At 34.5% G+C, this 27,233-nt stretch overlaps 1 protein-coding gene across 1 annotated transcript; it reads left to right on the top strand.

Annotated features, from left to right (window-relative positions):
• Positions 1–728: 728 nt before the first annotated feature.
• ubald1a (UBA-like domain containing 1a) lies at positions 729–22,574 on the top strand. Its single transcript, NM_001002488.2, is given in 3 exon segments — positions 729–959; positions 1,499–1,558; positions 20,974–22,574. Coding segments are annotated over 3 exon segments (468 nt in total). The 5' UTR covers positions 729–851; the 3' UTR covers positions 21,274–22,574.
• The last annotated feature ends 4,659 nt before the right edge of the window (positions 22,575–27,233 follow it).

Raw genomic sequence — 27,233 nt, 5'->3', positions numbered from 1 at the left:
TTGGGGGTCTCAATTTGGACCCCAAAAATTTGGAATCTTAAAGACCACAAAAATTCCCACGATTTAATGTTTTGTTGATGTCGTATTTTAAAGTGATGCTTTTTTCTTTAACATTACGCATTCACGCAAACGAAAGATTCACGCACTGTTGTGAAAATAGAATAAAATAATAATAATAAATATAAAAGCGGCGTCATCTAAAAGTAGTCGCCATATGCTTACTATTAGCAGGGCAAAAGAAATGACTGCGCTAAAAGTACATCGGAGGTCCTCTGTTAAGACGCTAGTGATTTAATTGGTGTTGGAAGATTTGTTTACCATATTTGGGAAGGTAGTGGCATAGCTCGAATGGGAATTGGACGGGAACGACCGTCATTCATAAATTCAGCCCTCTAGAACTTAACAAACAAAGCGTTGCATGACGGGACCTGCAGTTTCGCTGTTTAAAGAGCAACTTCAGCACGCGCCATTGTCATTTCTGTGTAATCTACATATTCCCTCTCTCAGTTTAAGAATCGATTATTTGACATTATATAAACCAAATCGTAATGTGTATATCTACCGCTTCAACATAAACGCCAAACTAGCATAGTGTCATCAGAAACACAACAAACGTGGAATCCCAACGCATACAATTCCCATGATCCCCGCCCCGCTCTGATTGGCTGATTCGCGGTGTCAATCATTCGGCGCTCGTCACACCAGCGCTCCTACAGTAAATATTTGTGTTTGCTCAACCGGCTGTAATGGTGGACGACTGAAAGAGAAAAGCGGAGAGAGGCTAAATCTCGAAAATCCTGTCCCGGGTGAAAACACCAGTGTTCGTGGCTCGGAAACAAGCACCAGCCAAAATGGATGAACTCAAACATCAAGTTATGATCAACCAGTTCGTCCTGACAGCTGGATGTGCCGCAGACCAGGCGAAACAGCTTTTGCAAGCGGCACATTGGCAGTTTGAGGTAAGCGCAGCGGAGAGCACACTATGCATGCCTACGCCAGTGCATTGTTTATGTGGTGCACTGCATAGCACACATATGCATATGTGTCATTCTGTATTATCAGAGTGATAACAATGACCCAAACGTGTTTTAGTGTCCTCACTGAGCGGTTTTAAATATAATAATTGCATTTGCATGTGCTTTGTTGTATGAAAAACTACACCTTTATAGTATAAAAATTGCAAAAAGCTCAACAGACAGGCTACTATCCAATTAGAGTTTACTCCAGATTAAATACTATAATCCGTCCACATGACACACTGTACTAGCTTCCCATGCTATTATGCAATGAAGATGACCGCTGACAGATTACACTCAAAGAGCTCAACACTGATACAATGTTGTGCTTTCGTTTCTCGTTTGGATCAGGATAAATCCTACAGCCATTCCCAAATAAGCGAACCCCTACTGTTCCCCAGTCTAGCCTGATGTTAAAATGGCCTGTAATTATTATAATACGGCATGTGAAGTAATGTTGTGTTCTGATCTTTCACTCACAGACAGCCCTCAGTGCCTTCTTTCAAGAGACAAATATCCCTTATGGTCACCATCATCAAATGGTGAGTAGGCTTACTCTTCGTAAGTGTTTGATTTATTAAATGTAACTTTTTTTTTCTATACATGTGTTTGTTATATTGAGTGTACGTGCTCAGTTTATGCCGTGGCTGAAACAATAACAATGTAAAGCTGTAGCCATAGTGTCGGCCATGTTGCGGAGAGACGGGACTTCCAGAAATAAACACACACACACACACACACACACACACACACACACACACACACACACACACACACACACACACACACACACACACGAGCTGTGTTCTGTGTTATTACTGTAGTGTGCCGAGGTAGGCAGTATTTCAGTGTTGCAGCATAAATGAAATGAAATAATGGCCGCAAGGTTAAAGTATCACGGATGTGGTTTTTCATCGGTCTAACAATCCAAATCAATGTCTTCCTGAGCAGAGGACTGTTGTTTAATTCCTTGATGATAAAGAAACATAAGCTATGTGCATATATTAGTAATAATAATGTAGTTCTGGAATATCTCATTGTCAGTTATCTGAATGTTTTCGTGTACAGCTTGTTTATTAAGAAACTGTTAATGATGATACATTATGTATTAAATACCAATGTTAACATGAAGCCAGTGCTGCTGGCATGGCATTTAAATACAGTGCTCAGCATATATAAGTACACCCTTACAAATCTATCTTTTAAATTAATATGTTTAATAGAAAGCTAAACAATATTATATTTGTGCAATGCGTATGCATTAGATTAGTCACTACTGAAGCCAAATCTGGAGATTATCTAACAAAATACCTTACGTAATAACTAGTACACCCAAATGTATGTTATAGATAAATATTTAATGCAAATTTAAAAAAAAATTGTATTAAACAGGAGGAAAAATCAAAAGAAACTAAAAATATGGAAAATTTAGTTAGTATTTTAATACATATATCTGTTAATGCATTGCCTATTCAATGAGAAATGGAAAAAAAATATTCATTTTAAAAATGGGGTGTACTCAATATACATAAATAAATGTTGTCACAGTTGAAACATAGAGATATTAGATGTATAGATAGCACTTTACAATGTGGTCCCATTCCATACACTAAAACAAATTAACAATGATAGCATTAATTTTTTTCATGTGTAATTATTTGGCTGATGCTTGTATGTATAACGTGAGTTCGAAATGGGGACATTTTTTAAAGAATGTGTTCTGTGTGTGTGTGTGTGTGTGTGTGTGTGTGTGTGTGTGTGTGTGTGTGTGTGTGTGTGTGTGTGTGTGTGTGTGTGTGTGTGTGTGTGTGTGTGTGTGTCTATGTATACACCCCTTTACAAATGGAACTTTCTATAGTGATCTTTCTAGGACTTTGTACCTAATCAATAGTAATGTGTGGAATAAAACATGATTATCATTCATAGGCTGTATAAATGGTATTAAGATGTATGCTATTCAATTGGATCAGAGAAACATTCCCATTTACACAGTGTCCATTTTTATTGTCTACTTTGAGCAATTTCCTGATTTCCTGAACTCTCAGTCTATTATTGTAAAAATAGACTCACACATGCAGACAGAAAGCAATATAGAGACCAGCATTTTTTCTTTAACATTAAACTTAGAACTATGCTGAACTCTATCTGAGTTTGTGTTTGAATCCAGACTGGAAGAGAACATTGAACTTTTTACATTTTTATACTGTCAAACCAAACCTAAGAATTCACACCTGCACATTTCACCAACATATATCAAACTATTTGAGGATTGAGTCAGTAGTGGAGAGTGGCTGGTCTTTTGTGGCTATTCAAATGCATTCAACTACATGAGCATTTACACTATGAAAGCAATCCAGTCTCATATGGTTTCAGCCTATCTATAAGTGGTCAAAAGTGGGCAAGCTCAAAATATGTCTCCATTTAAACCAGTATTTCACATCTTTGACTTGTGATTGGATTGATAGATACACATCTTAATACCAGATGTAAACACAGCTATAATGAGGTTAGCTTTGTGACTGAATTGTTTTTTGAGTCACGTACATCAGACTGCTTTATACAATGTTCTAAATTATTCATTAGTCTGAATCTAAATGACATGTAATAATTCTTATGGTAACTAGGGCTGCACAATATATCGTTTCAACATCGATATCGCAATGTGTGCATCTGCAATAGTCACATTGCAGGATATGCAATGTTGAGTTGGGATTGTTGCTTCAATGTTGATGCAGTGTTTAACCACAATGGAGTGAAATTTTATAATTTGCATGTTATTAAGGTCTAGGAGAGATTGAAGTATTCAGGCACAAACAGTGTTACCAATTGGAAGCTTAATAAAGAATCATTTTATTGAATTAATTATACAATAAAGACTTTGCAGTGTAATTTCTACATTTACATATACAAAACCAAAGCATGCACTGTTTATTTCACTGTTATTTTTGCTTTATTGCTTTTATCATATGCTTGTAATTTATTACATTTTATGCATGATTCACTCCCCTACAGAATCAACTTAATCAAAATTAATACATAATAAGGTCACACTTTAGAGAGCAGTTCTCACTATTAACTTGTTGCTTTTTAGCATGCATGTTATTGAGATATTGGTTACTGCTTATTTGTACTTCTATTATTACTACTTATTCTGCATTATCTTATTAGATATTCCTCAATACCTAAAATACCATAATAACTATTAAAAAGAAGGTAATTAATAGTTTATTAAAGCAAAAGTCGTTACTTGTTTGCTAATATTTAGAATTACTTGACTTATTTTATTCAATTAATATGTTTTTTTGCATTTTGTTAAATTGATAAATATATTTATTTGTTTATTAATAAAAACTATTTTTAATCAATATCAAAATATGTAATGAAAGCTTTCTTAGATATTTAGTTACATATTGCACACCACTATATAATGTTGTGCAATATTTTCAGATTTCAGATCAATCCTTGTTTTTTTCTGTTTGTGATTAACATGATTGCTACTGTTTATTTAGACTACTTTTATAAAATGAGCTGAAACAACACAATTATTATCATTTCTTTAGACAATTTGTTTTATATTCAATCCATTTATATTTGTAAAACATTAAGTTAACCTAATTGTTTTGTGTTGGGACAACATGAAGGAATTGTGTTGGTTTAACCTGGTTAGTGTATAGTTCGATGCATGCTTTGCATGGGATTGAATTAAGAGAGGAAATGTTGACAATAAAGTTCTTTGATGTTTTAAGTTAGGAAAAAGACATTTTTTTTTAATTTAATCCTCACTTGGTTTTAAAATTTATAGAGTTTCATATAATGTGTAGTTTTAAGGTTACACCTTGCAGAAGAGTATGGGTGTTGGCAACTTAATTATAATATATTTGTGCATTGCTTAATGAGACAAACTGTACTAAAGCTAGATCTGAGATTAGTGTCAGCTATTTGTATTCATTATCAAAGCAGCTGCAATAAATAGCGCAAAATTCCTGTTATCCAAATTAAGTGATTAGAAATGAATTGGCTTCTGAAGAGTAAGCTGTGTCCACAGGGCAGGGTAATTCTAATGAGAGATGTTAAACATAAATTATTAAAAAAACATTTAGCTCAAGGGCTATTTGCCAAAATTATGTTGAAATTACGCAATTCAAATAGGTTAAAATAACACCATAAACTAGTTGAAATAATGCAGTTCAAATATGTGGAAATGTGTTTCATAATTAAATTAAGTTACAGCAACAATTAATTTCTTATGCGGAATAAAGGTTTTAGGGAAAACACAAGAATGTCTTTGGATCATTGTTTAACACTATAAACACAGAATAGTTTCCCCACTGCATCACAATTTAAATAGCTTCAGGTGTAATTTTGCTGCATGGCTCCCAACACTTAATGTTATTGGTTGAGCTCTCCTAATCAAGTTTGTGCTTCAATTTTTCATGCATTGAATAGCTTATTCTGTCCCCCGGTAAAGTCATACTGTATGAAAAAAGATGTTTTACCATATGTTGGTTTGATTCTATATTCCTTTTTTTGGAGTATTGTGTAGAATTGACTATTTGAAATGAGTAGATGACGTGACTGTATCTTTGAATTTAAAATCATTTAGTAGACGGTGACAGAATTTTCTTTTTTGGGTCTGAACTGATCCTTTCATTTATTTTTATTGACAACATCACAGCCACAATTAAAGTTTGCCACATGTTAAGGGCTCCCTGAAGGTTAACATCTGTATTCACTGCTGTTCGTTTAACTACTAAACCTTAATTAATGGGAAATGATTGTTGTGAATGGGCATGTTGTCAAGAGCTGAGATCATGCCCTGAACAGATGTAATGTTTGATGTCGTCTTTTAGGGTGATCTTGCTTCTGTAGTAATTTCCCACCACATTTGCTCATAATTTACAGAAATACTCAAAACTTTGGATACCACACAGAAATAGGAACCATTTTGAAAGTAGACATGACCAGGTTGTACGTACAAGTGTAGAATTGGCGACTCAGGACTTTTCACACTTTATTTATTGAAAGGGTAAGAAAAACGTATTTGTGACTTGTATAAGTGCATTTTGACTATAAAACATTTTAATAGCAATCATATATATTTTTAAAACTATATCAGAGAAGGGTTTTATTTAGGAAAAAAATCTAAGGGAAATGTTGAAAAAGGTGTTTCCGAGGAATTTTGGAATATTTATCAACGATCGAATTGAAAGATCTTTTTTCAGTGTTGTTGTATTTGTAAGTTTTTGTAAAATGCTTGTTTATTAATAAGCTGTTATGATTAGCCCTGCACAATGTTGGGAACGTCTAATATTGTGATATTTTTTCACTTTGCTGTATATATTGCCATGTGTACTGTATACAGATGACTTGAATATCTCTATTTGGAGATAATTGATCATTTCTGATTGGGATGATTCTGTAGGAAAGTGCATCTGCATAAAATGTAATAAATAAATTAAAAGCATAGATAAATATAAATAAAGGAAAGGTTACAGGCGAAACAAACAGTGTTTTATAAGTCTAACTGTATTCAAGTACAATAAGTGAAAAAAAAATAATACAATAAAACTTCTATAATAAAATGTTTATTAAAGTTACTACCGCTACAATTTCTCTAGGCTGAATGATTTTACAATCCTCATACAGTCACAGGCTTCAAAAACAAACGCAGATGATGCGTTATAATACAGACTCAATCTTGAAAATCTTGCAATGTGACAATTTCGAAGGATCACATTGTGATATCGATGCTGAAATGATATATTGTAAAGCCCTAGTTATGATTGTAAATTATATATTAAATAATTAATACCAATGTTGCCATGAATATAGCTGATGCTGCTGATTTGGTGTTAAAACATAAATAATTAAAAAAGGTTTTAAACTTAACTGGCATAAAGGTATAATGAAATTCATATGGCTCCCCTTTGAAGATTTGTAATGTAGGACAAAGAAGGATAAATATTATGCATTTTTGGCCTTTCAATAAATGTTTGTTGGTAAAGCTGGTTCTAATAAACCTTTAGCACATATTTTCAGACGGAACCTCATTTACTACACATAGTGGTACAACGATAAGCTATGCAAAAAAAAATGGTTTTGAATTTGAATTTGACTTCGATAATGACATCAAGATAATTATCCTGTGATAATGACAGTGTCATTTCTAAGTGAACTATGGCTCTGTGTTTGGCTCTGTACTATTCATTTTTATTTCTATAGTTTATTTATGATGTAGATTGTCATAGCAGCTTAACTTTAAAGTTTAGTCAATTGAAACTGTGTCAGTCCAGTTTTCACAGTTGAAATTTAGTTCAGTGCGGTTCAGTTTAACTGCAGAAAGTCCTTACACTTAAGAGCAAATCCATTGATGATCAGCTCCACAAGTCCCAAGCAAGCCATAACTTCAGTTGAGTGTTTGAAACAAATCTTTATGTGAGATCATTCTATAGTTTATTAATATAAGCTGAACCAATGAAAGCAGTTAAAGCTTATTTATTCAGCTACCACTATGGGGATTTTCAGAGTTTCTTTTTTAGTTTTTCGATATTTGAAGTTTCCTTTGGTGCCCCTGGCCTTCCAAGGAAATTTACAGCTGTTCACACTGTGCTTTTCTGAGAAGATGTGCATGACAACCGTAGCTTTGCTCTTATTTTGATTAATCACCTGGTCCGATGTATTTCTTATGAAAGTGGCAGTCACTATTTTTGTTCCGTGTCTTTCATTTACATATATGTAAATGAAAAAAAAAAAGTTTTCTGCCTTCTTGCATTCCAGAATAAATTTTAGTAAACTCTGACCTGTTAATTTATTTTACCAGAAAACGTTTGACCAATAGAATATGGATATGTTATGGTGCGATCCCTTAGACTTGGCTAAAGTAAAAGACTGAAGCTCAAAGAAAAGAAATGACTTTAAATATTGAGGATAACATTGTTGCAATAGTGAAGTAGAATCGCAAGCCTGGGATATTTTTTGATATTTTGTATGTATTATCATATTTTTATGTTTTAAAAGACACCACTGAATGTAATTTCATATATTATGACAACTGCATCCATAACTTTGCATGCTGAAAATATAGTGTGATTGCGGCTCAATGATGACACTGAATATGCATCATTAGCGTATTATTTCACAAAAGATATTTTTGTATTTAAAGCAGTGTGATAACAATAATAATATTGAAGGTGATGCTTTTTTTCACAAATAAATATTTTACATTTTCTCACCATTACAGATTATTGGACTTTCATACAATACATAAAATGTTTTTGGTCACAAATATTGAGGACACTGATAATTAAGGCTTTACCTACATTCAATAAATTAAAGTATATTAACTGCTTGCTAGTGGTTTTGGTATCTATGTTTAAGTTTATAAGGGAACTAAAATATGTAGAAAAATGTCAGCAAAATACAGCAATATATCAGGGTTCAACTCTAAGGTTTTTTTTTTACTTGCCCGATTGGACCGATTGGTATATATATATATATATATATATATATATATATATATATATATATATATATATATATATATATATATATATATATATATATATATATATATATATATATATATACGAAAATATTGTAACTGTTTTTAAAGTAGTAAAATATTTAGCAGTAAAATATAGCATAAATGTGCAGATATTTTATTGCAAAACAAAAGGTGGTTGACTTGCCAAACTGATGGCAAACTGCAAAACATCACTTCATTATTTTTCATCGTGTTTTATCCATGTAAATGTCTGCTTCCAAGATATTAGAAACAGACGTTTTCTTTTAGCCTCATAATTTGATCTTGCCGTCTCTTCGCTGTCCTGGTTTTTACCAGGTTATGGGAAAAAAATAACATGCTCACAACATCCAGTCAGATAAGAGGACCCAGTGCAATATGATGTTTATGACGTCTCAGAGAAGGTAGCATTCAAAGGCTTAAAAGCACAAAAGTGTTTCTCGATTCTTAGACTGTATTTGCACGCAATTGACAAATAGTCGCAGGCAAATTAAAATTAAGTGACAATCCAGCACTGGCCCGACCAGGCTAGTATCGATTTTGTCTATTGTCCCGATCTTTTCTCACACTGGCCCTGGCCCATCGGGCAGTCCTTATTTTATAGCCCTGTATATATTTATGTGCTTTACATGTACTAATAATAAACAAACGAAATTTGTGTAAGTTGAATTTTAATATACAACTGGTTTCCACTACATTCATTCTTTCATGGTAGGGTGCCACATCAAAATGTATCCCACCATGGCTACAATACAGCTTCTCATTCAAAACATTCAATCGTTCTTTTTTAAAATAGCGGGTTATTTTCACAGCAAAATGTTTTAAAAGGTAAATGAACTATAACAGCGTAAACTTTTCTCTAACCGCATTAGTGTTGTATGTTATTTGTTTAAACATTTAAGATGACATGCTGTCTGACTGACTGACTGACTGACTGACTGACAGGTGCGTGAGGCCAGCAAACACTACATGGCTTTCAGTTAAGATGAACACTTTCCATAATTGTACTTTATAGATAAAGGTCTTTCGCTCTGCATACAATGACTGTATCTTGCTGGAGTTCCTAGCCATTTCACCTCACTTCAGGATGCATTAATGCCGCTTTGTAGGTCTATTGGAGACATTCATAAATATTCCTAGCAAATCTAAAAAAATGGTGCAGACATACTCGTTACATAAACATTCTAAATCGCACTTCAGCAGCGTTTATTTGAGAGCGTACAAGAAAATCCGCACTTGAGCAGCGTATATTTGAGGGCATGCAAGAAGTTTTGCTCACGAACAGAGGAAATCACATGCTCATAATAGATAAATGCTATCTTGACTTATTATACTGCGCTCACGACATTTGTCATTGAAGAACATCATAGGTAGTTGGTAGATCTGTGTAAAAGGCCTGCCACCACAGCTGGAAAAAATCCTAGAGGAAACACTGAACATTGTATTTCCTAATCTAAAGTGCTTCTAAATTTAGCACATTTAATTTGTCAATTGTTAAACGAAAAACTGTTCTGTGTATGTTGATTTAGGCCATTAGAACTTCAGGAGAATTGTGCAATGGTTTCTTCCAGCTTTTGAGAATTTAACATTTTTCCTTGGGAATTCTTGTATCCCATCCAGTGAAGCTCTGTGTACACAGTAACCTCTAAAGGAAAAAAAAAGAAAGAAAATCTTAGTGAGATGCCCAGTTTTCGTCTGGTTACAGCAGTAATTAAAACAGGATTTATCACACAAAGACTAGAAAAGGCCCTTTTCCTGGCATTGGGGCTGAAAGGGAGGGGTACGAGTTCTGGTAACTTTAACAGTTGTTTGTTCCTGGGTGTGACTTAAACAGTTTGGCAATATTATTAAACGCTCACACTGATTATTTCCTTGCACCTTAGAGACGGGGTGGAGAAATGATTATAGTTTCTAGCAGTTAACTGACAGATTGATTAAAATGATCATTTAGCGAAGCTCCTTATCTTGATGACCCTACAGTCCATGTAGCCTATAAAAGAGAGCAGATGTTCTCCCTTGTGGAAGCTGTGAATTGGGGAAGTGGGACAAGCAGACAGTGTGAAACATTACATGCTTAGAAGCTAAGAAATAGTAGAATGTCTAATTAAAGGCAGCAAATACATACAGTTGAAGTCAGAATTATTAGCCCCCTACAAATTTTTTTCTTCTTTTTTAAATATTTTCCTAAATGTTTAACAGAGCAAGGAAATTTTCACAGTATGTCTGATGATATTTATTCTTCTGGAGAAAGTCTTATTTGTTTTATTTTGGATAGAATAAAATCAGTTTTTAATTTTTTAAACATAATTTTAGGGACAAAATTATTAGCCTCTTTAAGCTATTTTTTTTATCAATAATCTACAGAACAAACCACTGTTATACAATAACTTTCCTAATTACCCTAACCTGCCTAGTTACCCTAATTAACCTAGTTAAGCCTTTAAATTGTCACTATAAGCTGTATAAAAGTGTCTTGAAAAATATCAAGTAAAATATTATTTACTGTCATCATAACAAAGATCAAATAAATCAGTTATTAGAGATGAGTTATTAAAACTAGTATGTTTAGAAATGTGTTGTAAAAATCTGCTCTCCATTAAACATAAAGTGGGGAAAAAAAAACAAGTGGTTTAATAATTCAGGGGGGCTAATAATTCTGACTTCAACTGTAGTCAGTTATTATGTCTGAACTGTACCATTAGGCCTTGAGTTGATGTCATGGTCATTGCATCGTGTAAATAGTGTGGTGGGGAGAGTAAACCACATTTACAGCAATTGATTCCCAAACTAAAAAGTGTGAGCAATGTACGGTGCACATGTGTAAAATCATGACGTTAATGTTTGGCTGGTTGGCCTCAACTAAGGTTGCAAGTTCCATTGTTACAAACATAGTTGATTTGGCATTTCCCAAATCCATCGCTTCAACGAACATTCACAGACTGAGTTGCAAACTTGTATGCTTGCAACTACACCTCTGGAGCTGGAGCTGAAAAATAGTTCCTGGCTGTGTTCTATTCCCAGTTATCCCCCTATGCCCTATTCGTTTAGAATAGGGCGTTACGTATCCAAACTCAGTGCTGGATTGCTAGTGCCCTACATGTTTCATGTTTCAACCCCAATTAAACATACCTGTACCAGCTATTCAAGCTCTTACTAAGTATACAAGAAACTTCCATGCAGGTGTTTTGAAGGATGTTGGAGCAAAACTATGCGGGACACTGGCCCTCCAGGACCGAGTTTGGACACCCCTGGTTTAGGTGTAATTTCAGGGTGGAACGCTAAGGATTTTTTCTACTAGACCGATTGCACCAGTGACACCATTTATGTTACGTTTCCAAAAACAATAAACAATAAACAACCTACTATAAATTAAAAGCATTAACATATGTTATATATTTTAAGTATCTTTTTAAGTATCTGTACTGTATATGACATGGGCCTTTTATTTAGAACATTTCTGCAGTGGTTTGCACGTGTCAAATTGTAAAAGTAGATTTTCAAAAAATAAAAAATAAATCAACCACATCCTACTTAATTATAATTATCATTATTATTATTATTAAAGTAGGATTTTTTTCATTTCCTAATAAATAATAAATATCAAATTTAATTTCTTAAAAAATAGCCTCATTATTTAGAATAGAACTCAGTCCTGGAGGGTCAGTGCCCTGCATATTTTAGTTTTAAGCCCAATTAAACACAGGGTTTTAATTTCAGGGTTAAACGCTAAGGATTTTTTCTGCTAGCCCGATTGCACCAGTGGTTCAGATTTTTACTTGCCCTGACAAAATTTTCCCTAGCCCCACCAAAAAATAAAGTAAATAACTATTTCTTAACCATGTTTTAAATAATGCGTCAAAATAGCGTCTGTGAAACTAGAATTTAAATATTTAAAAAATGTTAATAAATGTATAATGAGCAAAATTCAAAGTGTTATGTAAACAAAAATGACAAAATATGCAGGTATTTTATTGCAAAACAAAAGGTGTCTTGTCAAACTCATGGCAAACTGCAAAACATCACTTTATTTTTTCGTTGTGTTGTACCCATGTATATCTGTGTCCAGTTAAAAACAGATGTTTTCATTTAGCCTTAATTTGATGTTGCCATCTCTTTTCTACAGAAAAAAATCACGTGCTCACAGCATCCAATCAGACAAAAGGAACCGAAAAGCAATATGGTGTTTATGACTTCACAGAGAAGGTGGCATTTAAAGGCTTAAATGCACATACTGTTTCTCGATTCTAAGACTGTATTCATGCAATTGACAAATAGTTGCAGGCAAATTAAACTTTGATGACAAGGCAGCGCTGGCCCCATCAGGCCATTAACGATCTTGTCTACTTTCCTGAACGTCTCTTACGCTGGCCCCGGATCATCGCGCAGTCCTTATTTTTGAGCCCTAAATTTGCTTTTAAAGTATTATTACAGTTCAGTTTTAGCGATCTTCTCATTGACAATTGCGCTTCCTTCACAGTGCACTTTGAAAATATTGATGTCATTGAACACAGCCATGGCTCATGATGAAAGCTATAGGTAACCTATTATTTAAAAGCAGAATTTATGTTACGTCTCTTAAGGCTTCTGAAAACAATAAACAACCTGCTATGAATTAAAAGCATTAACGTTTGTTATATATTTTAAGTATCTTATTAAGTATCTGTACTGTATATGACATGGTCCTGTTAGTTAGAACATTTCTGCTGTGGTCTGCATGTGTCAAATTGTAAAAGTAGATTTTCAAAAAAAAAAAAAATTTAACTACATCCTATTTAATAATAATCATCATTAAAATGATTAATATTGTTATTCAAGTAGGATTTTTTTCATTTCCTAGTAAATAATAAAAATTAAATTTCATTTCTTAAAAAAATCCTCATTATTTATTTATTTTTTTGATTTATATATGATATTAGAATACGTTTTAGCTTTTGTAAGTGATTTTATGTTTTAGAATAGAATATGTAATGATCTCAATAATATATAAGGAAACATTTGCTCTATATGTTCTATTTACATATATTTCAATTCATATGAAAAGCGAGTGCATGTTTTTACCAAAACTGACATTGGATTTTTTTTTAAATGTGTGTGCGAACACACAAAGATTATGGGGTTCTTCTATAAAGAAGTTGTTACCACCCCATTTAAAGCATCGTTATGGGCGTTTTACATCAGAACTAGCCTGGTTCAAACAATGAATCTGTGAATGAGAAACTACAGGTTTTAGGAAACACCCGCTACTACATCGATCTTTTCCCAAACAATGCATCGTACAATGATAGTTCAGCCGTGAGTTATGTCATTGTTTGGGAAACAAACCCCAGAATGATTTAATTCCGACTGAAACAAAAGTTGTATGTAAATGAAGCCAATGACACTAGGTAGCTGTCCAATTACAGTGGAGGAGGGGCAGGGAAAATCTGATTAAAAGCTGGCTGATAAACAATGCAAATACTGATAACTAGTCAGAATCAGCTCAGCACAAGCATTTAAAGCAACAGACAGCATAACTGCAATGAATGTGCATATATAATAAGCAGAACATTCTCGTTCATTGGTGTGTTATAACTGAACAATACAGTGAGAACACAACCTACTTTTTCTATAATGCTTACAGAACTTCACGTTAATCTGCATCCACTTTTGAATGCCCACATCTCAAAAGATGCTGATTCCATCCTGATGGGCAACATTAAACATTAGTAAAGACCATCTAAAATGTTCTGAGCCTGTCCACTTTTAACTTTAACAGAAGGCAACCTTCTCTATGTTCCTAGCATGGAAAAAAACAGATTGCATTTGAGATTGTTTAACCGTCGTCATTGTTTCCGTTTGCTTGCTTTACCTCTCTCTTGTAAGCCCCATAACATGGGTTTGTTTCTTCAGTGGTTCTCGTGTGTTACGCTGAGGACTGTAGGTGATGTAGAGCATGACGAGATCACGAGACTCATTTGAACACGTTAATACCAGGTGTCAGCAGTAATGCGTCTCGGCTGACCACTCATGATTGGATCACTCAAACACACAAGTTAATACCAACAAGTGCAAACCAGGCCAAAATCCAATCAGTGAACTATATATAGAATCAAGTACTGCTCTAATTTGTTTTTCAATAAGCTGTTGCAATTGGATATATGTCAAAATGAAGAATGGATCTGTCACTGCTTGATTTATCACTATTATATAGCCTTTAAAATGCACTTAGACTGAAACTGTCATAACTCTCCAGGGGTTCTGTCTTTTACCGCTTAGATTGAACAACTTTCACTCTTTTACAATCACTTGGCAGTGGACACCGCAGTCTATACTGGCCGCAGAGTCGTGTCCTTAAGTTAAACACATATTGAATATGATTCAAGCCTTGTATTTGTCATAAAAACGCCATTTTTAGACAATGCTTGCCTATTGTTTTGATTTGAAATCTCTCTGTTCTGTGTCAACACTCAGGTTAATAATCAAGCCCCGAACTGAGAGATCATTTGCTCACATGTGTACAAACACTTGAAAAGCACACACACACACAGTATAACAGAGTACAGAGATCAGAAAAAGCTCTGCATCTCTGCAGTATGTGATCACAAATTACTGTTATAAAAAATCAAAGCACCTCCTGAAGGCAACGGCAGCCTGTTTGACGCACTTCCCATCTTCTCTTTCTCTCAGATATTCACACAGCAGATCAGGCAGTCTAGCGTTCTTGTCTCACAACAACACTGAAGTGAACTATCAATTATCTCATTACAAAGCTTATTCTTATTTTTTATACATCATATGCCACAATGTGTTCACTTTCTATAATTCCAGCACTGAGCCATATATACTTTGTGTGAAGATGCAAAGCAGTTGGTTGTATTAGACCCTTCAAGCTACAATGAAAGTGTGGAGTGGTGAATTGCTTCACTGTTTTAGTTCAAAGGAATTTGATGGGTTTCTTTTCTGTGCTATACATTTTCAGCGAAATTGAGGAGCATTTTTGTCTCGTGTTCATATTAAAGTTGTAAATCCTTTTACTTGCTGTTTTAAACGGTTTGACTACTTGAATAAAAGTAAAGTTTTTTTTCCTGCTGATGTCATGATACAGTGGTTACAGATGTGCTTTATCAAACATGCTTTATACACTTTCTTCACTTTCACTTTTCATGTGCGCCAAGATTTATTTTGAAATCAAAACATTGCTGAAGCAAAGATTTGCATTTTCAAATCCCACAATTGACCTGTATTGTCAGCAAGATCTTATAGTGTGCAACACTTAAGCCTAGGACACACCAAGCTCATGATAAAGAACTAGCGGTGATGAAAACAAACTGTTTTGTCGCCTTGCATCGGTTGCATTTGGCCTTGTTTGTACGAAAACATTTTCGTGAACACTAAAGTGCACTAGTGGCCCAATGTTGCTCAATGGCTGCCGGTCAGCTTGGTGCATCCCAGCTTTTAGGTTTCAAAAGTAAAAATAAAAACATTCATTTCACTTATAGGGAAATCGAAAATAAGCAATAAATAATGAAACTATTCAAAACCGTCCTACTGCTTACTTGGAGGATGTCAGTTGATGGCTGTATGCTGTCCACCCTATTGTATGTAGTTTCAAATGCAATTATTACTCCAGTCATTATTGTTTTTATTTCTATTACCATTAGTAATAAAAATCATAAAAAATATTAGTGTGATTTCTAAAGAAACATGAGACTCTGAAGACTGGAGTAATGAAGCTGAAAATTTATCTTTAAAATCACTGCAACAAATTAAATGATAAACTACTTACTATAACAGTTATTTTATAGTGCAATGACGTTTCACAATTTTGCAATTTGTACTGTATTTATGATTAAATAAATGCAGCTTAGGTGTGCAGGATAAGCCTATTTAAATACATTTAAAAAAATCATACTGTCCCCAAACATTTGACCAGTAGTGTATGTCTGAAGCAGGTATTACAGGAAACTTATTTTGCAACCGCACTCAGTTGTGGGGTTGGTATATGCCTAAATATTAAAGTGTTGTTGTTTTTTAATATTCAAAATAAAAGAGGGATATATGAGGAAGCAGACTTTAAGTTTATTTAAGCACAAAATTCTGACAGGACATCATTCATTATATTTTATGGAAATTTTCTTCTACATTAAACACAAATGCAAATGCAATGCAAAGCATAATTCAAAATGTGAGTAAAACACTTATGAAAAATTGTGCTATATGTGACTGAAACAATCTTTATTTCCAATTTTTGTTCACTTTTTAAATTACAATCATTTATCAATGGTGAGTTAGATTTTTTTTCTTTTTTCTTCCTTTTTTCTTTTAACCAAACCATTGAAAGACGAGGGCTGTGTTTGGAATAGCTATGGGCCAGTATAAGATTCTGTTCTAACTGTATGATAATCTTGGATACAAATATCATCGTTTCATCGTATTGTAATTACTTCTTTTTTAAATAAGTTATTTTTAATTTTTTTATTTATTTTTAAGTTAGTTTTATTTTTTTAATGCAGTATTTTAAATGCAGTTATTTCCCCTTTGAACATAATATATTTCATTTTGAGAAACATTTAAAATATTTTGGAGCATTAAACATATTAGGCTAAATAATTCAAATGTATTAACTTCTGCTGTCTTTATTAGTTTCAAAAACACTGTTTTTTTACTATTGAAAATGGCATCTTTGGATATCTTCTCTGTTAGAGATACTGTTGTTCTAAAAAACAAAAACAAAAAACGTAAATAAAAAATCGTACATGCTGTATAGGAACTGTAAAGCAGAAAATTTTGATGGTTTTATACCTTGACTTTTCCCCAACCGCCTTGAAAATGGTTATCGTCCCATGCCTAATTTGGAAAACCTGTTTGAAAACAATTGCTTTATTTAGTCTGGGGATGCTGTGGTGATGCAGAAATCACACTCTTTAGCTAACAGTGACTAATATTGTTTTAAACATACTCTCGGCTTCCAAGTAAATGAAGTGTAACAAACACAAATGAAGGCTAACAAAGTGAGCAGGACTGTGTACCGCAGGTTCTGTTTTTCTATGCCAACTCTGACCTCATTTCTCATCAACAGATCTGTCCTCAGAACCAAAATATTTCCATAGCAACCCAGCTGTCGGCCGGAGCATGTTTGTTATGTACACCGCACCTCTCGAAACGCTCTTTGTCGATGTTACTGAATTATGGAGAATCTGCAGATGCTCCAAGTCTGGCGGTTGTCTTAAAAAACCACTGACCTTCAACTCCACATCTGCAACATCTGTCCAGACCCCTGATGTATTATCGGATGCCATTTTGTGCGGCTTCCTAAACTCATGACTAGAGTCATTTATGCAGCTTTTTTTAATCCTTTAGACTTCTTGTTGTAAACACTCTTGAGAATTAAAGCCATCTAGGGACACGGAGGTCCATTTGAGACTTTTGACCGACCACAATGGAGTAATTGTGGTGGTTTTTAGAGAGAGATATCCTTACGAGCGGTTCAATAAAAACTGCAGGCAGCAGGATTCAAGGTTGCTGACAGGACGGGACACAGATGCCGATGTGATCACTGCAGTAAGACAATATGTACATGGTTCTCATACCTGAGCAAGGACACACCGGGAAGTATCCCAATGAAACGCTGACCATCGAATTAGCTTTCATTCACAAAATCTCTCAATTTCTCCCCATGTTTTAGTCCTTAGATAACCCACGGGCTGCACTTTTGTGGCGATTTCAAATGTTGTTTATTTTGGTAATTGTTGTCCTGTCGCCAAAAACATTACAGGATGGCGGGGTTGCTCTCACGAGGCCTATTGTGTACCTCTGTAAATGCGGAGAGAGGACAGCGAGTTCATAGAGGACAATAGGGGGAGGTCATTGAGGTGATGGTGAAGCTGAATGGCACAAAGAGGAAGACCGAGAGAGTGATGCCAGGGCAGATGAGAAACAGGAAGTAGAACTTTTAAAAGAGCACCAGTCAACACTGGCAGAAAGAATGCGAAGGAAGGGATGGAATGTCGGAGCGATCTGCAGGGACAACTTAGTCGAACTGGATTTTCCAATGGCAAAATGTTTTAGTTGCTTATCATACGGATTCAAATGTGTTTATTAGTTTACGAATGTTAAGATATGGTTAAAAATCTACATGAAATACCTTTTTTACTTCTGGAGTCTCTAAAAGATGTGACCTAGTTTTATGTGCTGAGAATTAATTGGATAATCAAAAGTGGTCTGTTAATTATATGTACAATGGTGTTTGTGATATCAGCCAAACATGAAATTACTTTTAGAGGAAGGGCAGGATTTGATTCATTTTTATTAAGGAAGATAAAAGCAAGTTATTAAAATCATTCTTTAAGAAAACTATTTAAAAGTACTATTTTAAATGAAGAAATAAAGCTTTTATTCTGTATATATTTTTTTTACCTCCCTTTTCCCAAATGTATTTTATTTCGTCTTTCTAAAAGCTACCTCTCGTCTGACCTTAGACCTGTCTTCCCCTAAAATGTGTGATGTTTGTGTATGGTCCAATTTCGCTACAAGTACAGCTGAAGTCAGAATTTTTAACCCCCCTGAATTATTAGTCCTCCTGTTTATTTTTTCCCCTAATTTGTGTTTAATGGAGAGAAGATTTTTTTTCAACAGATTTCTACCATTATGACAATACATAATATTTGACTAGATATTTTAGGCAGGTTAGGGTAATTAGACAAGTTATTGTATAACAATTGTTTTTTCTGGAGACAATCAAAAAAAAAAAAAAATACATAGTTCAAAAGGGCTAATAATTTTGACCTTAAATGTTTTTTTTTTTTTAATTTAAAACTGCTTTTATTCTAGCCAAAATAAAAAAATAAGACTTTCTCCAGAAGAAAAAATATTATGAGATATACTGTGAAAATTACCTTTCTCTGTTAAACATCATTTGGTAAATATTAAAAAAAAAAGAAAAAAAGGGGTTTAATAATTCTGACTTCAACTGTAAAAGAGTATGGGACAAATAAAGACTTCATAATCATCATCATCATCATCATCATCATATCAAAAGGGACTGTTAAGAAATAATGTTTCCAATCATTTTTATTAGAAAAATTCTGTTATTTTGAACTTCTTGAAGATCCTGAAAAACTTGGAGCAGCAAATTGGAATGTTTTCTAAAGAAAATACACGGGGAGTAGTGTTGCAATGACTAATATGACCAATTTAAAATTGTAATAATTAAATCTAATCAAATAAATTCAGCTTTAGTGAACACAAGATTTTTTATTCAAAAATATTACTAGGGTTGCTTATCATTTGTTTTTTAGTTTTTGTTTGTTTGTTTGTTTTTTACAATACTGGTGCCTAAACCTATATCAAAAAGAGCCATTATTATTATTTAGTAAAAATAAATCTATGAATTGAAAGGTATAACAAAAGTTTAAAGTATACAGTAAATTTTAAAACATGCAAAATTACAAAACACAACAAATTCTCTTAAGTTCACTATAAAACTCAAGCCAAGCCTTAGGTTGTTTTTATAGTTGAAGTATTTATAATATATGTATAGTTAGTAGATTACCGCGAAGAATACCGTTAGTATTTATAATATATGTATAGTTAGTAGATTACCTCGCTGGTATTTTAGTTATGTATAGGTTTAACAGCTCTACGGCCAGTGTTGCTTTCATATTTATGATCATGCTTATTTATGTAACAACGTGGTCCTGCGAGACGCAACATTATGTTCCACTCACTGTATGTCCACACTTGTAGCAGAATGACAATAAAGCTCAACTTGACTTGGCTTTGGCTTCTATGCCAAATAAATGACACCTATCTACCTCTACAGTATCATGAGATTGTTTAAAAAAATCGGTCTCAAACTTAATCCCTGGAGGGCCCCAGCTCCTTATAGTTTTGCTCCAGTAATTAAGTATGAGACCTATGGTTTAAATTGATGTAGCAATTAATACAATTCACTGTAAATACTACATTTTGGCAGAAGGCACAATTTCAGGCTAATCACTTTTCAAAATGACCATCTGTCGTGCAATAACATGCCATTTCACAGACGTTATGATTGATAAAATGTGTTAGTACATGTTTATAGTAACATTTATAGTTATTGCTGTCTTCACAATATCACTAGATTTTAAATTGGAATTTAGGAAATAATGCAGTAATTCTTTATTTTGATGGTCTGTTTGTTGAATATAAGGTACATTGCATCAACATGCCAAATAATTCTCATTAGATTATAAGTTGACTATTAGATTAGGGTTAGGGTTAGTGTAAGTTGACATATACTTGCTAAGTTTCTTCTAGTCTTTATCATTGTTAAATGTCTGTTGAAGGAGCAGTATCAACAGATTTAAAGCAGACAGGCTACTAATACTCAATTGGACCATCAAAATAAAGTGTTACAAATAATGCACACTATCCAAAAGCATATTTATCATTCTTATTCCATCTGTTCAATTTCAGATGTGTACTCCTGCCAACACACCAGCGACGCCACCAAACTTCCCAGACGCACTTACCATGTTCTCTCGACTAAAAGCCTCGGAAAGCTTCAACAGCAGCAGCAGTCCCAGCATGGCCACCTCACCCCCTCCACCCCCAGTCAGCTGGGGCATGGCCCCACCCATGGCCAACCAGCAGAGTTTATGGACTCAGGGCCCGTCCGCCCAACAGACCCACCCACCCCCAGGCTGGCCCTCAGCTGTCAACCAGCAAGCGGCATCCGAACAGAAGGCCAGCGCCGCAATGGAGGCCGAGAGATGAGGGCCTGGACTACCTGTCCTCCTTCCCACCTTCACCGACCCGTGGAGCGAGGGTTCGGGGAGGGCTCTCGTTTTTCTCTTTTACTCACCAAACATGGAGGCAGAGAGAGCTACACCAAGAATAACCAAGCAACATGGACATTTACAGAAGAGGAGCGAAAGCCAACAAGAAGGTAATACGCGGAAGAACGAAACAAGCGCACATTGTATTACTAAGAAAGAGAGCAAGTTTTTTTTATAATGAAAGAGTAGATTAACATTTACGGGACTATGATCATTGCGCCTGTGGATTATTTCTGATATTTTCTCAAAGATTGACGTCTAGCATCTAAGGCAGCAACTTTTCTCAACGTTTTCCTTTTGAATTCTTTTATCTGGTGTTCTTTATGCAAGACGTTGCATGTGGATTAGCGATCTGTTTTTTGCGGTTTTTAACTAACTAGTATTCAATGCAAGCGTTCATGTGTACAGTGTGTGTGTGTGTGTGAGAGAGAGAGAGAGACTGACACACTTAAACATTGTATATGGGACTGATCTTTTCTCTCCCCGTTGGATAATGGGACTTTTTCGTACCTCACTGGTCACCTGACACTACTCAACCAATCAGGGAATCTTCCTAGTTGAACACACTTTTTTGAACCGGATTTTTCCATCACGCTTTGCTTTATATCCATTAAGCGGTAGCTCACTGATGTCCTCAGAGATTGTCTGAAAATAGATTACGAAAGATCTGGGTGTTTTATAATCATGGTTTGTAGTTTTATTGGAATCTGTTTGATGGGAGCTTTTTTTCCAGACTGTTGTTTCTTAGTTGGGGAGAGTAAATCCACGCCGCTAAAGCTACATTTGAAACCGGACTACTATACAACATGTTTGTAAGCAGACTTGCCACTTTGCATGACGCATTCACATGTATATGATATTTTGTAGTTTCTTGCTTTTTGGGGGAATTCTACATGAACGCTTTTTGGGGAATTCTGTCTTATTGCTAGTTTTAGTCGAAGATCTCCAATTCAACTTGTGATTCTGGCACCATCTGCTTTTCTATTGCCGTTTATTTCAAATGATGAATCCGAAGAAAGAAAGAAAAACTCATTTGCTGATCTACAATGTTTTATTTTCCATTTACACCAGTTTCTGATCAAACTTTTTCTTTCGGGGTCCCTTGTTCCCAAATGGTTTTCCATGTATGTTTTCCCCTGTTTGACTGTTTTGAGACCATTCCCACAATATTTGTGGACTACCTGATAATTAACTTATCATTGTTTGTGTTCCTAAATAAATATTGTATGTCCTATGATATGACTTCTCCGCTGATAAGCTGTTGCTGTGTCATTGTACGATCAGTTTTAAAATAGGTGTAATAGAAATATTACAGAATTCTTTCTGCTTACAAGATAAATTAGCAAAGTCTGGATGAAATAAGAATTTACGGTGTTTATTTTTCTAGCACACACTGTTAGTCTTAAAGTCAATAATTAATGTGTGCTAGTTATTCCACAAAAACAGTTTGTTTTGGTAATCTTTAATCCATAAGCACCTTCTTCTGCTCTGGAATGACAGTCTTTCTCTGATGATGTCAGTTTGAAGGCTTGGGTGAAATATGCTTATCCTAAAGGTTTTGAAAAATGATGAAATCCTGAAAAGAAGCAATTTTAGCAAGTGTAGTCATGCTAATAGAATATTTTGATGTTAACAGAAACACCAAAGAAACCTTAATATGTTGTGTATTGTCTTAAATGGCACAGAGCAACATTATACCAGAACCCTAAAATGTACTTAGTACGATAAAACAGCACTGCTTCGTCTCCACATGATCACAACTGGAGGAACTCAAAATGGTGGACTGTGGCGTAATTAAAACTCAGCAGGAGTCCTGTTGGATATAATAAAGACCACAACTCCCATAATTCCACACTCAGTCACACACTAAAAAACAACAGTTTTTGTATTTTGTGATTTACAAGTGTATTCTGTTTATTTATGGTTATGAATTGCATTATGGGAACTTGAGCTCTGCTCTGTCATTCATTCATTTCTTTCAGCTTAGTCCTTTATTAATCAGGGGTCACCACAGCAGAATGAACCACCAACTTATCCAGCATATGTTTTACGCAGTGGATGCCTTTCCATCTACCCGCCAGTACTGGGAAACACACATACACACTCGCATTTACACACATACATTATAGCACCCGGAGGAAACCCACCCCAACACAGGGAGAACATGCAAACTCCTTGCAGAAATGCTAACTGATCGAGCCGAGGCTCGAACTAGTGAATTCTTGCCTTGAGGTAACACTGTTTTGTATCTCCTTTGTCAACTTTTGATAATTTAACTCTACAGTTTAACAATGTGAATTTGACATTTTAGTAGTTTGAAATTATAAAACTAATAAGAAATAATTTATAAATACAGTTGAAACCAGAGGTTTTCATACACTGTATAAAAAGGCACATAACCATTTAAAAAAAGTCTGATGTTAATGTGACTAAACTTTTTCTCTTTTAGGTAAGTTAGGATTATCAAATGTGTTTCTGTTATCCTTAGTAGCAGAATAATGAGAGAGATTTTTTGAGAAATTTTTCTAACTTTTATTGAGAATCAAGTTTACATACAATAAGATTATTATGCCTCTGAAAGAGCTCAGATAAGGGTGTAAAGGTTTTGGAAGTTTCTGATTGGCTAATTGAAAACATTTGAGTTAATTGGAGGCACAACTGTAGAACAGTATTTAAAGAAAACCTCAAACACACTGCTTCCTTTTGTGACAACATGGGAAAATCAACAAGCCGGCAACAACAAAAAAAGCCAGATTATAATTTGCTAAATTACACTGGGAAAAAGACAAATTTTTGGAGACATGTCCTGTGGTCTGATGGAACTAAGATTAAACTGTTTGGCCATAATGACCAGTGTTACATTTGGAGGACAAAGGGGAAAGCTTACAAGTCTAAGAACACCATCCCAACTGTGAAGTATGGGGGCGGCAGCATCATGTTGTGGGGCTGTTTTGCTGCTGGAGGGACTGGTCCAATTCACAGCATAGATGGCATCATGAAGAAAGAACATTATGTAGAAATACTGAAGCAACATCTCAAGACATCAGCCAGGAAATTAAAACTTGGCCACAAATGGCTCTTCCAAGCTGACCATTACCCTACTGCCAAAATAGTTATAATGTGCTTTATGGACAACAGAGCGAATGTTTTGGAGTGGCCATCACAAAGCCCTGATCTCAATCCTATAGAAAATGTGTGGCAGAGTTGAAAAAGCTTGTGGAAGCAAGCCTACAAATATGACTCAGTTACACCAATTCTGTCTGAAGGAATGGGCCAAAATTCCTTCAAACTATTGTGAGAACCTTGTGGAAGGATACTTAAAACATTTGACCAAAGTTATACAGTTTAAACAAAAATACTAAGGAAGTGTATGTAAACTTTTGACCGTCTAGAAATTAATAAAGAATTCTCAAAAAAAAATCTCTCATTATTCCTGCATTTTGAAAATAATTTAGGTAATCCTAACGGATCTAAAGTAGCAAACGTTTAGTATGACTTACCATCAGACATTTAAAAAAAAAATGATTATGTTCCTTTTCAGAGTGTCTGTAAACTTCTGCTTTCAACTGTAAATAAGTCTGTAAAATAAAAGAAAATGTACTCGCAGTTTATAATGTTTTGCACTATAATATAAAACACCAACCCAGACATTCACATTTTAAACTATTAAAAAATGTTACTTAAAGTCAATTTTTTTTTACTTTTCAAGGTTTACAGTTGTTAAAAAGGGATCAAGGTCCCATGATTCAATTCAAAAGCATAAATAAAAAAGGACAAAAATAAAACCACAAAATACAGAAAACTGCAGAATTTTTACAGTGCTGAATCATCAAACTATGCCTTTGTTTGTTGTGAATGCGCGCCATCTAGTGGTGAAAAAATGATGTGCCTTTGTTGACCTTATTCTTCACTCACTGGCGGGAGCAGCCATTGGAATCTTTTTTGACTCGACACTTCCGGTCTCATTCACTTCAATTGATTTTCAGACATTCAAAAGGGCATGTTCATCTGCTTGTTGCAAACTCATAATTTCTTATTACATTCTTCTTTTTATTTATAGTCGTAAACACACTTGTTTGTACAGCAAGTAGTTTGATCATTCTCTGATGTTTTTTATTCCTAGTCATTTCTCCAATAGGAAACGGAATTATAAGTTTTAAAACAATCACAAAAACGAGGGCTCTTCCACATTGAAGAATAAGCTCAATACTGTATGTACATATGTATGTTTGTGTGCAGATATTTGTATATACTGTGCCTTTATCCTGTCATTTTCTTTATACAAAAAAAATGTTATTTGGGTTAGAAGACTGTTCATATACAGTGCTAAGCCTATACTAGTACACCACCACCCCCCACCCCCACAGGGAAACTCTGATTTAAAATCATATTTTTAATAGGAAGCTTTACAGTATTTTATTTATTTTATAGTCAGTACTGAAGCTAAATCTGAAAGCTAAATAATAAAACAAAATAACTTACAATAATGGTTAAAAAACTAGCACACCCAAATTTATATGTTAATAAATATTAGATAAAATGTTAAAAAATAGCAAAAAATCAAGAGAAACAAAAAATAAACACAATTTTGTTTAAGTGTTTGTAATTTATTTGCATTAATTTAATTGTATTATCTTGAATTTCTAAAGATGTCTTGTGACTTAAGTATTATTTTAATAAATATATCTGTTTAATAATTCTGTTTTGTTCAAATGCCCTAAAAAAATATATTGCCTATATTCACTGACAAATGGATACAAATATTCATTTTCAAAATGGGATGTACTCGTATATGCTGAGCATTGTATATATACTTACTAAACATAAAACCTACCACAGATGTTTCTAGAGGCCTGGTTAAGTCATTACTACGTGAATATCAAGTGGTCAGCAGGTTCTCATGTTAGATGTCCTTGTGTGACCTCTAAATTAAGCACTTAGTAAAAGAGAGAGTTCTTAAGTTCAGCACAGTCTCAGTCTGCTCCTCTGCTTCCTCCCTCTCTTTTGTATGTTTTTCAGGGTGTGACTTGGAAACCAAAATGTTGCCAAGTAAACAGGGGGTTAGCATGCATGGTGCTGTTGTGTGCCAGGTGAACCTTGTCCCAGGCCCACAAACTCACAGTGATCAGCCATCCCACACGTGTAATTTCCCACCTTTCTAAAATGTTTTTACACTTAAAACCATTAACTCTGGGTCAGTCTAAACCCCAAGTAAACCAAAACTTTAGGTTGTCCTGCTTCATGTTTCATAATTCTCATAATTTACTCCTAATGTTTAAAGTTAACATTTAATCTTTCATAAAATAAGGCTTCCCACCATACTCTCCGAGTTTGCTTCCTTGCTTGCTTGTGTTTTGCGTAAAGATTTTTATATAAAGAGTGAAAATTTAAATATCCTTATGTGCACGGGGCCGAAGGAAAATACCAAACTATTACTGCTCAGAAAAATAAAGGGGAACACTTAAACAACACAATGTAACTCCAAGTGTTCCCTTTATTTTTTGAGCAGTATATACTAAAGTTTAAATGTAGTATATACATTAATACACTATATTAAAGATTTATTTCATAATATTTCAAGAGTTCCCTCTATGCTTAACGTTTATAGCAGGTTTGGCTTGCTGTCCCAGAAGAGAACCCTGAGCTCAGAGATACTTGAGCCCAAGGCTCCCGCATAGTCAATAAGCATATAAGAGGATCCGAGATCCGGCAGGTCTAAGAGCTCCCCCTTAGAAAAGGGAGGAAAAGGAGGAGATGGGGTGGAAGGGGGGATTTTCCCAAAACGAAGATACAGCAGTTGGGGGAAAGCGGTCCATTTATAGAATGCTTGGATCACTCTGATTGGATTATTACTGAGAGGAGAAGCCAGTTGTACTTAATCATATCACGTGCTTTCTT

This window comes from Danio rerio, chromosome 12 (assembly GCF_052040795.2).
Source record: "Danio rerio strain M-AB ecotype USA chromosome 12, GRCz13ab, whole genome shotgun sequence".
In the NCBI taxonomy this organism is placed as follows: Eukaryota; Metazoa; Chordata; class Actinopteri; order Cypriniformes; family Danionidae; genus Danio; species Danio rerio.
Note: the sequence above shows the minus strand (reverse complement) of the source record. Positions and strands in the feature narration are given on the sequence as shown.